General features: G+C 37.4%; 1 protein-coding gene across 1 annotated transcript in view; it reads left to right on the forward strand.

Moving 5' to 3' along the window:
* Nucleotides 1–14146, forward strand: part of Ccdc73 (coiled-coil domain containing 73) — a 136327-nt gene that overhangs the window by 22668 nt on the left and 99513 nt on the right. The window contains exons 2-3 of the mRNA XM_028766900.1: nucleotides 3384–3541; nucleotides 10668–10739. Coding sequence (XP_028622733.1) covers nucleotides 3404–3541; nucleotides 10668–10739 — 210 coding nt within the window. The 5' untranslated portion in view covers nucleotides 3384–3403. The remainder of the gene's footprint in view (nucleotides 1–3383; nucleotides 3542–10667; nucleotides 10740–14146) is intronic.

The raw sequence follows: 14146 nt of genomic DNA on the forward strand, positions 1-14146 counted from the left end.
ATCTCTCTCTTTCTTTCTTTCTTTCTTTCTTTCTTTCTTTCTTTCTTTCTTTCTTTCTTCCTCTCTTTCTCTCTGTGGTGTGTATGTGATTGGGTCTGTGCATATGGATGCCTGAGGTCAGTGTTGGGTGTCTTCTTCATTACTTTCTACCTTAATTTTTGAAAAAGGACGTCTTAGGGAACCTGGAGCTCACTTATTTGGCTAGATTGGCTGATCAGAGATCTTCAGGGCTCTTTCTGTTGCCATGTCCCCAGTGCTGGGATTAGAGACATGTGTATTGTGCCCAGGCTTTATGTTGGTGCTGGGGAATCCAAACTCAGGTCTGTGTGCTTCCACAGCAAGTACTTAACTGAATGAGCTATGTCTGCAGCTTCCAAGTGTTCTACTACTTTAGTAATAATTTGTTTTATTTTATTTATTATTGGAGTCGCCTGTTGTCATGATAGAATTCTCTGTTACTTTCAATCCCACCAGCTTTCATTTCATATAATTTGGTGCCCTATTGTTTAGGTGCATGTAGGTTTAAAATTGTTGCATTCTCTTTGTAGATTGATTATTTTTCTATGTAAGATTTCTGTCTGGGTCTTGAGTAGCATGATGTGATGGCTATTCTTGGTTGTCAACTTGACACACTTAGGAAGAGGGACCCTTAGATGAGGAATTGCTTCTATTGGATAGGCCTGTAGACTATTGTTGTGCCATGAAACATTCATGAAACCCAAAAAGATCACCAAGGAGCCAAATCCCACTTAATTGCATTGGGGTCCTTTATTCAAGCTCAAGCTTGGGCTACACCACTGTCTCTAAGACAGTAGAATGGGAGGGGGCCCCAAGCCCAGTTTTAGGCAAGCATTTATAGAGGCAAGAAGGGAGTATCTAGCGTGGTACACATCTGATTGGCGGGCCAATATGACCTTTAACATAACAATTAGCTGGTGCTGGGAACCATCTAATTGGTTCTGTTTTCCTCCTGATTGGTGGTTGCTAGGAAGTCAAGTGTCAGGGCAGGCTTGTAACCTGGGGGTGCAAATTTGTTGGAGAATAACCTGGAAACTGGTGCTAGACACAGGTCTTGCTATGGGGTAGCCTGGAAACTGGTGCTAGGTACCTCCCTGAGAGTTAACTTGAGTTCAACCTTAGGTCAGGTTCTCTAAGATGGAGTATGAACCCAAAAGATTTGGTCTCTCAATATCTGTGGGGGAATTTTCTTGATTAATGATTGGTTCAGAGAGGGCCTAGTCTATTGTGTGCCACCCCTGGGTAGGTTGTATGGGGAAGGTACATGAGCAAGCCAGAGGACATAAGCCAGTTAGCGTTATTACTTCATGGTCTGTGCTTTTGTTCCTGCCTTTGCTTCTCTTCCTGACAGATTATATCCTATAACCTGAGGTAAACTCTTTCCTTCCTAAATTGCTTTTGGTAACGGTGTTTATCGCAGCAATAGAAAGCAACCTAGAACACAGGATCACCGAAAGTGAGGCTTCTATGAAATATTATCAATCATTTTTTTTCCATGGTTGGTTTTAAGATTTTTTTCACATTAGTTTGGGTCACTTCACTGTGATAACAGTGAGTTGAGTGTAGATTTCTTTTTAGTTACTCATTGCGGAAGTCACTTGATTCTTGACTTGTAGCACCTTTGGGTTCAGGAATTTCTCAGTTATTATCTCTTAAAATGTTATTCTGTTCCTGTTCTTTCTCCTTACTGTATAACCACCCTGTGCTTTGCTTCCATTGTCCCTTACCTGCTTTGCTGTACTGTACGTTTGTTATTTCCTTGGTGTACTCTAGGTATTTTACATTGTATGTTTTCTATTCTACTGAGCCATTTTTCTAGCTGTACCCAATCTTCTCCAAAACCCAACTATCTCTTTTTTTCATTATATATTTTAGAAACAATCTAGAATCTTGAAGAAACACTTTTAAAACGAAAGAAAGAAAATTAAGAACCAGCAGAAATAAGCAACTGTAGCTGTCTTCAGACACACCAGAAGAGGGCATCAGATCCCATTATGGATGGTTATGAGCCACTATGTGGTTGCTGGGAATTGAACTCAGGACCTCGGGAAGAGCAGTCAGTGCTTTTAACCACTGAGCCATTTCTCCAGCCCCTCTGGTGGTTCTTATATTGCTATATATCCTTTTGTTCCTGGTTAACTTTGTGTGCTGCTTATTATCCTGGAAAAATTATATGTCAGGATTACTTGAGTACCCAGGGTAATTGGCAGGAACTTTTATTTGTTTCTTCAAGATTCTTTAGGACATTACTGATGTTGAAGCATTTAAAATTGCATGAATAGATTGAAGTTTCTTTTACTTAACAAATGTATCTGAAATTAAGATTAAAGTAATTATTTGTGCCAGATGTAGGGGTGCATGGTTTTAATCCCAGCACTTGGGAGGCAGAGGCAGGTGGATCTCTGTGAGTTTGAGGCCAGCCTGATCTACAGAGTGAATTTACAGCCAGGGTTACACAGAGAATCCCTGTCTCAAAAACAAAAAGATAAAACAAAACAAAAAAAACCCATTTGCTAGAGGTTAAGATGGGAAGAAGGGAAAGTGGCAACAAAGGGATTGTATGAGAGCCCTTTGATAATGGTAAGATTCTGCATTTTGATTGTGATCATAGTATCAATAAACACATGCATATATATGTATACACAAAGAAATCCATGTATCACTGGTAAAATTTCTATAAACTGTATAGATTATACCAATATCATATATACATTTAAATATTATACCATTGCTAAACAAGATGGTAATGTTAGAGATGACTGAATGGATAGTGCATAGGACTTCCCTGTACTTATTCTTGCAACTGCTTTTGAATGTAGAATTGTTTCAAATTGAAAAGTTGAAAAGGAAAGTGTCTTATAACCTGACTCATACACTTCATATGTTGAGACATTTAAGTACCTAGATTTTAATAAAAGACAGTTACCAAAGGGCTCTTTAAATTTTATTGTGTTTAAAATTTTATTGCTATTAATTAGTGTGAATAGTATCGTTGAAAATCAGCTTCATGTAAGCAAAGTTTAGAAAGAGAATGTTTATCTATCTTGGCATCAAGCTTCTGGTAAAGAGCCAAACCTTGCCTGCAGAATTAGGAACTCATCCGTCACAAGTTTGGTGTATAGGGGCAGATAATGTAGTCTTAAATGGTACTTAGGTACCCAACAGACTCTCGAGCCATGAGAAATAGAATAGAACCTTTGCTGCCAAGTGTTTTTCTTTGACTATTGAAGTAAGAGGGATAGCAATATTGTTATTTAATGTTGAACTTGGAGAGTTATGGGATAATGTTTTTATGGTAACTATAGTTTTTCTAGAAAAACATAAATAAGTGATCTTTTATTACCTAAAACTTTTTTGAATTGCAGGAAATGAAATAAATACTAACATGGAGGACAGTTTCAACACCAAATCATCAGTTTCTACCTTCACTCTTCAGAGTTCTTCAGAGACAATGGTTTCTATTCAGCTCCTTGATTTCAGAACAAGTTTACTTGAAGCACTAGAAGAGCTGCGTATGAGAAGGGTGAGCCCCTCTTAAGATTTTAAATAGAAAGCCTTGATGTTTTGCATTTTTCTTTTAAGAAAAGAAGCCCCCAAACAGCCACTTATTTATAAAGAAAAAAATAGAGGTTTGTGGAGTTGGTTCGCTCCTTCCTTTTTCACATGGGTTCTGGGGATCAAACTTGACTCATCAGGTATGCATGGCTACTAGCTCTACTCATTGAGCCATTTCCACAGCCCAACAATGAGATAGAGATAGAGATAGAGATAGAGAGATAGAGAGAGAGAGAGAGAGGAGAGAGAGAGAGATATTTTTTTTATTGAGTAAAAGGGTCTAGCTCATGACGAGGATGGTGTAAGAGTCTGAACAAGCCAGAGAGAGCAAGGTAAGAAGCAGCACTTCTTTATGACCTCCGCCTCAGTTCCTGCTTCCAGGATCCTGCCATTATGTCCTGTCTTGAATTTCATGGACTACAAGCTGTAAGAGTAAATAAACTCTCTTTTCAAGTTGCATCTGGATGTGGTATTTGCGCTGGCTATACAAACTAGAGTCATCTGAGTGAATGGAATCTCAATTGAGAAAATGCCTTCATAAAATCCAGCTGTAGGGAAGCCTACAGGGAAGTTTCTTAATTAGTGATTGATGTACTTAGGCCCCAGTCATTGTGAGTGATACTTTTTCAAAGATCTTTAGTTTTGATCCTGTATTCCCTTCTCTGCGTTGCCTCCCATGCCCCACATTATTTAATACTTCCTGCTCCATTATTCCACTTTCTCCTTTATCTTTCTTCCTTTCCTTGAAAGTTCACTACAGTCCTTTACTAATTTTCTGATCTTTGTGGGTATTTCAAATGAAATACATATATCTGTCTGTCTGTCTGTCTGTCTGTCTATTTTTGCCACCAGTGGTAAGTGGTACTGCAGGCCTTTTAAAAATTTTTCAAAATGTTTTATAGAATATATTTTGGTCATATTCTTTCCCCTCACCCAACTCCTTCCAGATCATCCAATTTCTCTAGTGACCCAACTTCATATTCTTTCTCTCTTAAAAACAAACAAAACCAAACAAAACCCAAACAAACACAAAAATAAAACAAAAAGTACACACACAAGTGCACGCACACTATACAAGCATACACATATGTGCACTTGGAGTTGGGGTGGGACTGTTTCACTTTCTACATATTGGGATTTTGTCTGGTTTGAACTTGTGCAGGTATTGTGCATGTTGTTGTAGTCTCTGTGAGTTCATATATGTTTTAGCCCCATTGTATCTGGAAAATACTGTTTCCTTCAAGTCATTCATCACCTCTGGCTCTTAAAAATTTTCTAGCATCTTCCACATAGATCTCCGAGTCTTGAGGGGAGGAAGAAACACACATATTTAAAGATTCAATGTTAATATCCATAAATAATTTGTTTTTCAGTTTTAAGAGACTGGTCTTACCATGTAACCCAGGCTGGCCTTGACATTCACCTCCTTGAGTCTCCCCAGTGCTGGGATCAAAGGTGCGCATCACCATGCTGTGCTAAATTGGTAATGATATAATTTGAAACAATGGAATGCTTTAAATGAATAAAAACATACAAATTAACAATCTGAATCAACAAAATAGTTCATATTGAATCCATAGTATGTGCACTGTAGAATTTTGATTCCATTTCTTATTTGTTTTGAGGCAGAGTCTCCTGTCTCTAGGCTTGACTTGAACTGGTGAAGCAAAGGATGGCAATAAACTCCTGATCCTCCTGCTTCCATCTCTGAAATGCTAGGTGTTAGACATGTACCACTACCTGTGGGAATTGAACTGAAGAGGGCTTCATTTATGCAAGGCATGCTTACTGTCAAGTCATCCCAAGCCTTAGATTTGATTCTGATAAATAATGTTGACAAAAGGATTCATGGGATTACTGATAAGGAATAGAGATGATCAATAATAGCACAGGGGTCACAAATTCAGGATTTGGGTGGCTGGCATATGACTGGGTAGGGTAGGAATTATGTTGAATTGAAAGTCTGTATTGTATTGAAAACCACATAGAAATTCCTATTTCAGTGTGGGATTTGACAGTTTTTAAGCAAGGTATATTGCTGATCCAAATCAGTTGTATAATGAGGATGAAAGACCTTTTCCATTGAAGCCTTGAGAGTATTAAAATATTTTTTCACTTTATGTGCTTTTATGAACCATTTCTGGGTTTACTTTAAGCAGACTCAAGTTTTGTATGTACAGCATGTCATGCCAGTAAACAACTATGTTACCACATAGTATGTATTATGATAAAATTATAAATAAAAATTACTTTACAAAAAATCTGTTAAGTATCCAAATAGTAATAAGTCCTTGGGTTCTAAGGACAAAATTAAATGGAATTTTGAGTAGTCTGAAATAACAATGATTTGCTAAGGAGACTTCATGAACACTGGACACACAATAGTGTAATATGTAGCAAATAATCTTACATTACCTTTTGGTGCCCAGAAAATCAGTGCAGTTACCATTGATTGGATCATTACAATCTGTAGAGCACATACCTTTATTTTACACAGAAAACTGATAAATGGATATTAGCCACACTGCCAAGAGTAGCATTGTTATACACTTATACTTTCATGGCATTTTAGCTCCAAGTTTTCTACTAAACTTATTTTTAGTCTTTATCATTTAGCTAGTATGTTTTTCTTCTGTCAATCATGCAACTTTTAAAAGTTTTAATAAAAAATCTTATTAGATTGTCAATGATAGAAAATAAATTTAGCAAGAAAAATCCTATCTTCCAAGTTCAATAAAGTATCCTAGAATATAGAACCCTAAAAGTGTTTATTTTTTATTAGATGCCTTAGGACTACAAGGATTTAAGTGTTTTTACAAAAACAATAAAGGAGGAGTAATTTGATGGTTTATTTACTCTTTATAACCTTTAGAAAGTGTTGTGGTCTTTTAAAGTGCTTGCTTCAGGCTGTAGTTTTACAAGATGGGCTGTGTGTTGGTCAGACCCTTTCAATTCTTGACCCTGAACAGATTTAGGGATATAACACATACAGCAGGCACGTGTTTAGGAAGCCCAAACTGTAACTGAGTACTTTTAATCTCCTTTCAAATTTATAATCTGTCTCCTCTAAAATTGCTCAACTCAGTTTCTCTATGTTGTTTCATAAAATATTATACACTCTTTTGTATATTCTCTTAGTCTAATTAGCCAAAAGTTACTCATGATAATATCTCTGATATCGATAAAAAAAATACCTAAAACTTCATTTTCTAATAGTATCAAAGCAGCTGTTTTTACATTAGCAAATTATTAGGAAGGTTTCTGATATGGAAATTATCAAAGCATTCCGATTGGCTTTTTAAAAAATATTTATTTTTGCTTTTAATTATGTGCATGTGTGTATGTCTTTGTGAATATGTGCATGTGAGTGCAGGTGCCAGTGGAAGTGAGAGGTATCAGAGTCCCCTGAGCTGGAGATACAGGCCACCTGACCTGGGTACTGGGAAGTGGAACTCAGATCCTCTTTACATTATGCCATATTTGAGCCCTCACATTAGTTCTTTACTTTTATGTTTTTTCATACATCAACTATTTCTAATTTTTATTTGAAAATGTTCTATCAAAATCAGAATGTATTTATATGTAGACAAAAGGTTTTTAAAACCTTAAAATGTGCATCTGCCCCCCCCCCCCGTGTGTGTGGGTGGGGGGGGGAGAGGGAGAGAGAGAGAGAGAGAGGGAGAGAGGGCAGAGATCAGACAATCTCCCCTTCCGTCATGTGGGTGAAAGGGATTAACTCAGGTCACCACGTTGTGCTGCAAGTGCCTATATCCACTGAGGCAATCTCACTGGCCCTGGTAAAGGGTTTTGAATGCCTTTCTAACTTGTGTGGATTATAAAGAGTGTGAGGATTTGTTGAAGCAGTGTATTATAACAACCTGTATGTCTTTTCAGACCCATAATCTCTTAAAGGTAATAGAAGGCGGTATTTAAGAGACGCTAGAGGCAGATAATTTGGGATCAAGTACAAGCTCTGAAATTAAGAATGCCTGTAGTCAATTCAATGCAATCCCCATCAAAATTCTAGCTCAATTCTTCATAGAGTTAGAAAAAGCAATTTGCGAATTCATTTGGCATAATAAAAAACCCAGGACAGTGAAAACTATTCTCAACAATAAATGAATTTCTGGGGAGAATCACCATCCCTGACCTCAAGCTGTACTACAGAGAAATAATGACAAAAACCTGCATGGTATTGGTACAGTGACAGACAGGTAGATCCATGGAATAGAATTGAAGACCCAGAAATGAACCCACACACTTGATCATTGACAAAGGAGCTAAACCATACAGTGGAAAAAAGAAAGCATTTTCAACAAATGGTGTTGGTTCAACTGGTGGTTAGCATGCAGAAGAATGCAAATTGATCTATTCTTATCTCCTTGTACAAAGCTCAAGTCCAAGTGGATCAAGGACCGCCATAAAACCAGATACACTGAAACTAATAGAAGAGAAAGTGGGGAAGAGCCTTGAACACATGGGCACAGGGGAAAATTTCCTGAACAGAATACCAATGGTGTGGTGTATGCTCTAAGATCAACAATAGACAAATGGGACCTCATAAAATTGCAAAGCTTCTGTAAGGCAGAGGACACAGTCAATAGGATATAGCGGCAACCAATAGATTGGGAAAAGATCTTTTCCAATCCTACATCTAATAGAGGGCTAATATTCAATATATACAAAGAACTCAAGAAGTTAGACTCCAGAGAATCAAATAATCCTATTTAAAAATGAGGTACAGAGCTAAACAAAGAGTTCTCAACTGAGAAATATTGAATAGCCTAGAAGCACCTAAAGAAATGTTCAACATCCTTAGTCATCAGGGAAATGCAAATCAAAACAACCCTGAGATTCTACCTCACACCAGTCAGAATAGCTAAGATCAAAAACTCAGATGACAGCAGATACTGTTGAGGATGTGGAGAAAGAGGAACACTCCTCCACTGTTGGTGGGATTGCAAGCTGGTACAACCACTCTGGAAGTCAGTCTGGTGATTCCTCAGAAAATTGGACATAGCATACCTGAGGACCCAGCTATACCACTCCTGGGCATATACTCAGAAGATGCTCCAACATATAACAAGGACTCATGCTCCACTATGTTCATAGAAGCTTTAGTTATAATAGCCAGAAGCTGAAAAGAACCCAGACGTCCTTCAACAGAGGAATAGGTACAGAAAATGTGGTACGTTTACACAATGGAGTACTACTTCACTATTAAAATCAATGACTTCATGAAATTCTTAGGCAAATGGATGGAACTAGAAAATATCATCCTGAGTAAGGAAGCCCAATCACAAAAGTGGTATTCACTCACTGATAAGTGGATTTTAGCCCCAAAGCTTGGAATACCCAAGATACAACTCACAGACCATATGAAGCTCAAGAAGGAAGACCACAGTGTGGATACTTCTGTCCTTCTTAGAAGGGGGAACAAAATACTCACAGGAGGAAATATAGAGACAAAGTGTGGAGCAGAGACTGAAGGAAAGGCTACCCAGAGACTGCCCCACCTGGGAATCCATCCCATACACAGTGACCAAACCCAGAATGTCAGGGAAGGAGCTCAAGGCAGAAACTGAAGCAGAGACTATGAGGAAATGTTGTTTACTGGTTTGCTTCATTACCATCCTTATTCAGCCCAGGCCCACAGACCCAAGAATGTTACTGCTGACAGGAGACTGAACTCTCCTACATCAACTAAATTAAGAAAATACCTCACAGACATGGTCACAGGCCAATTCCTTGTTGCTGGAATATATACTTGAGCTGAAATAAACCCTTTCCTCTCCCAAGTTGTTTTTGGTCATGTTGTTTATCACAGCACTAGATAGCAAACTAGGGCACTAAGAAACTATCTTTTGCTTCCTCCATTTCTTCAGCTAAAATAATAAGAGTACTTGTCTTATAAAATTATCTCCTGGATCAATCAATATATACATATAACCAAGAACAATATCATGATAACATCTTACAGTCTACTAAAAATAGTATAACCACACTGACATGATGAAACATAATATTCTACATTAAAATATTTTTAAAGATTTATTTATTTTGTGTGTTTGAGTGTTTTGTCTGGTGCTCTTGAAGTTCAGAAGAGGATGTCTAATATCCTGGAATTGAAGTTAACTGTGAGTGACCATGTATGTGCTAGGAATTGAACCCGGGTCTTCTGCTGAGCAACATGTGCTCTTAACTGCTGAGCCACCTCCAGCCCTCTTCGGCATTTTAACACAGCTGATTTTGGAAGAAATACATGCATATAGTATATAAATGCACATATGTGTATTTATTTTTTAATAAGTCTTCCATTGTTATTCACCTGGCTTTGAACTTGAAATCCTCTGTCTCCCTCTTGAGTAGGTGAGTTAACAGGTGTGTATTACCATCTCTGGCCAGTCAGCTTTAATTATAATAATGTATTACTACAAGGGATTCTAATATCGGTTTCAGTTTTCATGTAGCAAGTAATGTTGTCACTTGTTGGCATGCATTTCCTTCCTGCTTTAGGGTTCACTTTTCATTGGTGTGAGCCAGATAATCCTGGTAGTTATTCCTGAAGTACTCTCCCACAAGTGACTGCTTTTAGAGAGTGCGAGTAACTCCATTATGGCAATCAGATTATTATCTGACATGCATGTTCGGAAGCTTCTGGGAAAGATTATCTTTTTATTAAGGCAGTGCATTTTTTCTTTAAAGAATTTCTATTATTGTTGTTGTGTCATTCTATAGCATGTGTGTGATGGTCAGAGGAAAACGTTGTGGAGTAGGTTATTCCCTTCTACTTCTAGGGAGTCTAGGGGTTGAACTACGACCATCAGACTCAAAGATATAGTATGCCTGTCTCTACCTCCCAAGTGTTGGTATGTTAAAGGTGTGTGCCAGCATTCCCAACCTCTAGCCAGATTCTAGATTACTTGATTGGTTTAGGTCCATAGTCCTCTGCTGGATTTATACATTCAATTTGCAAAATGCCAGGTTTCCCTCCTTTGAGTGTGAAGGTGTACCATTTCTGTCTCTCTAGAAAGAGCTGGAATGAAATGCTTGAACTTTTCATTTTCATAGCATTCTTTTTCTTTTCAATTTAGGAAGCAGAGACTCAATATGAAGAGCAGATTGCTAAAATTATTATGGAGACACAAGAACTGAAATGGCAAAAGGTAAGCACTCCCCTCCCAAGTTATCATCTTCAGCATCTTTGAAATACATCCCAGGGACTGGAGAGACAGCTCACTGGTCAGGACCACCTGCTGCTCTTACAGAGGACCCGTGTTCTTTTCCCAGTACCCAGATGGAACTCACAATCATCCGTAACTCTAGTTCCAGGGGATCTACCCTCTTCTGGCCTCTGCAGGCTCCAGACCTGGACATGGTATATATACATGTACATGCAGGCAAAACATTTACACACATAAAATAAAGTAAGGTAAATCTTATATTCTAATTCTTACAACAAAATTAATTTTTAGATTTCTTACATATATTTGGGGGTGCATCATTTAAAATATGGGCTCAGGACAGTTCACACTAAAATTGTTGATAATACTTGTGGCTTCAGAATTTTAAAGCTTTCTGATATTACACTGAGGACAAATCTGCTGAAAACTTCTGTTTGTATCTAACAAATCTTTTAGTGTGGGAAGGGAATAAGTGTTTTTGAAAGTACCGAAAGCTAAGAGGTAGAACCATGTTTCCCCAGGATGGTGGTGTATTATGTAACCAAATAGAAATCTGTAATCTCAACTGCATTATAACATTTATGATAGCACTTGGTATACCTTCTTATCAAAGTAAAATTAACACAAAGAATGAAGATTAAGGTGGTGATTCTTCTCCTTAAGGGTAAAATCTAAGACAATGAATTCCAATGACAGAGTTTAAATTTTACTAGAAATTATGGCAAATTTTAAGGTAAGTCTGGCCTATGTAGTTGTACAGAATATGGAAGTACCAGGGTAGATTATTTGAGGGGCAGATCTACAGTCCTATTCGTGGACAGAGAAAACAGGTGGATACTAAGTACAAGTTGAACTCTGAGTAGATTTTAAAATGAAACTCGTACTTGGTTTCTGAGTTCGTTTGAAACTGTGTCTTTCTGTGTCCAGTTTGGTCTTGAACCAGTGATCTTCCTTCCCACCTCAGCTTTCTGAAGAGCTGGGACTAGAGGTATTTTCCGTTGCACTTGGATACATCTCTTTTTCAGATAGTAAGAATCAACAATATTCAATTTAGAATAGGAGAGTCTGGAGAGGCTGTTCTTCCAGAGGACCCAGATTCAGTTCCAGTATCTACATGGTGGCTCACTACTGTCTGTAACTCCAGTTCCAGGATATCTAGTGCCCTCTTCTGGCCTCTGCAGGAACTAGGCATGCAAGTGGTGCACAGACATATGTGCAAGCAAAAACTCAAACACATAAAAATTTTAAAATTCAGTAATTCACTAAATAAAAAAATTTAATGTAATTCTTTTAAAGCTAGCAGGAGCATGTTTGGGAGTGCTTAGGCTGACTTCAAGGCATGTATGGAATAAATATAGAGGAATAGCCTGGAAATGGTGGAGTAAAAAGAGGATGATGTACTGGGACTTTGATCCTTGAACATATTATAAAGCTATAATAATTACAATAGGGCTAGTGAGATGGTTCAGCTGGTAAAGGCACCTACTGCCAAACCTGATGCTAGAGTTCAGTCCTCCAACTCCTATGACCTCCACACATGTGTGTATGCACACATACACATACCTATGTGCACAAATAAAGATTTAAAAAGTTAAAATAGCACTGTGGTATATAGAAATATATTTTTAGTAAACATACCATAGTAGAGCCCCAAAACAGAGCCAAATACATATAGTAACTTAATTAATGATAGAAGTAGCTTTCAGGTATACGAGGAATAATAGATTATTAAATAAATAGCATTAAAGCTGGCTTTCACTGGGAGAACAATAAAGCCAGGTTCCTATAGTGCTTTACAAACACGTATAAATGAAGAAACTGTCCTCCACTGTCAGCAGCGTGAATAAGAAGTACTGAGCTGTGTTGATCAGAATATCATCAAACAACCTGTTAAAACAGCTGTATTTATTAGAACTCATCATAGTGAGAACATTTTACAGTCTTGAGTTTTTAAAAGGGGCACATGGGAATGAGAATATAGAGAGGGTTTTTGGGTTTAGGTTCCAATGTCTTTAGGTATAGTTTTAAATCAGGGGATTGATTGGGATTGACAAATTTGTGGTGTAATATTTTAGGTTAGGTCAAGGTAACAGTGTGAGGATCTTGAAGCCAGTTTTGAGAATGGAGTATTGTTTTATAAACTAGGGATTTACCCAGGTAAGCAAGTATCTTAGTTTATGCATTGGTCCAAAACTGTGACACAGTTTTATTGTTTTTTAAAAAAAATGTTCTTATTAAAAACTATTAGGAGCAAGTTTTCAAAGACAAAATGATTTTGAGACTGGTGTTCTCAGAACTTTTTAGTTCTGAATGTTCTGTTCTGTTTTTTTCTTTTCTTTTTTCTAAGAGATTTTAGTTCTTAGTATTCTTTCTTCAATTTGACCTGGGGAGAAGACCATTATTATTTAGAATGTAATAAATCAGATTTATACTGTTTATGAAGTAATGGTAGCAAATATGGTTGATTCTGGAGATGGATATTTACATAATATATGATATATATGTTTTTATGTTATAATATATACTATATACAATGTATACTATGTGTGTGTTTCCTGTCTTTTTTGATTATTGGCTCATTAGATAGGATAGTATCTATAAAAGAGTATTTAAACTTGAGTCTCACATTTGATATGCCAACATGGAAAAATGCCAAGGAAAAAGATCATTATCGGGCTGTAGATTACTCATAAATTAGTAGTTAAGAGCACCCAATTTAAACCAAGAGAACAGAAACCATCTCCAAATCATAATTTCAATCTATTATCTGACTCCTCCCACAGGTGGCCAAGAACTCAGAAAACAATATTCAGGATAATGACATTGGAGATGTCATTTAAGAAATAGTATGCATTTTCTCATTGAAGGTTCTGGATTGTTAACAAGGAGGAAATAAAATACTCAGGCATGCATACAGAATTAAAAGCCTCATAAAGTATTGCAGTTGGTGACTCTGATGATCTAGGTTAGGAGTCCACATGGTTTTTATGTACAGAACCATATGGTAAATATTTCAGACTTTGTGGACCAGATAGTCTTCCATCACAGCTATTTAACATCCATGGTAGTGCTTAGATGAGTATGTTATTCCTTTTTTGTTTTTTTTTCTTTTAAACTATTTAAAATTTGAAAAGAATTCTTAGCTTAATGGTCATACAAAACAGGTAGCTGGTCAAAGCTGGCTTTCAGGTCTTAATTTGTTGGTCTTTCTTTCCTTCCTTCCTTCCCTCCTTCCTTCCTTCCCCTCCCTTTTCCCTCTCTCCCTCCTTCTTTTTCTCCCTCCGTCCCCATCTTTCTCTTTCCTTCCCTTCCCCCCTCCTCCTCTTCCTCCTCATCCTGTGATCTCTCTCTCTCTCTCTCTCTCTCTCTCTCTCTCTCTCTCTCTCTCT

Source organism: Grammomys surdaster, unplaced genomic scaffold, assembly GCF_004785775.1.
Source record: "Grammomys surdaster isolate TR1022 unplaced genomic scaffold, NIH_TR_1.0 170, whole genome shotgun sequence".
Lineage (NCBI taxonomy): Eukaryota > Metazoa > Chordata > Mammalia > Rodentia > Muridae > Grammomys > Grammomys surdaster.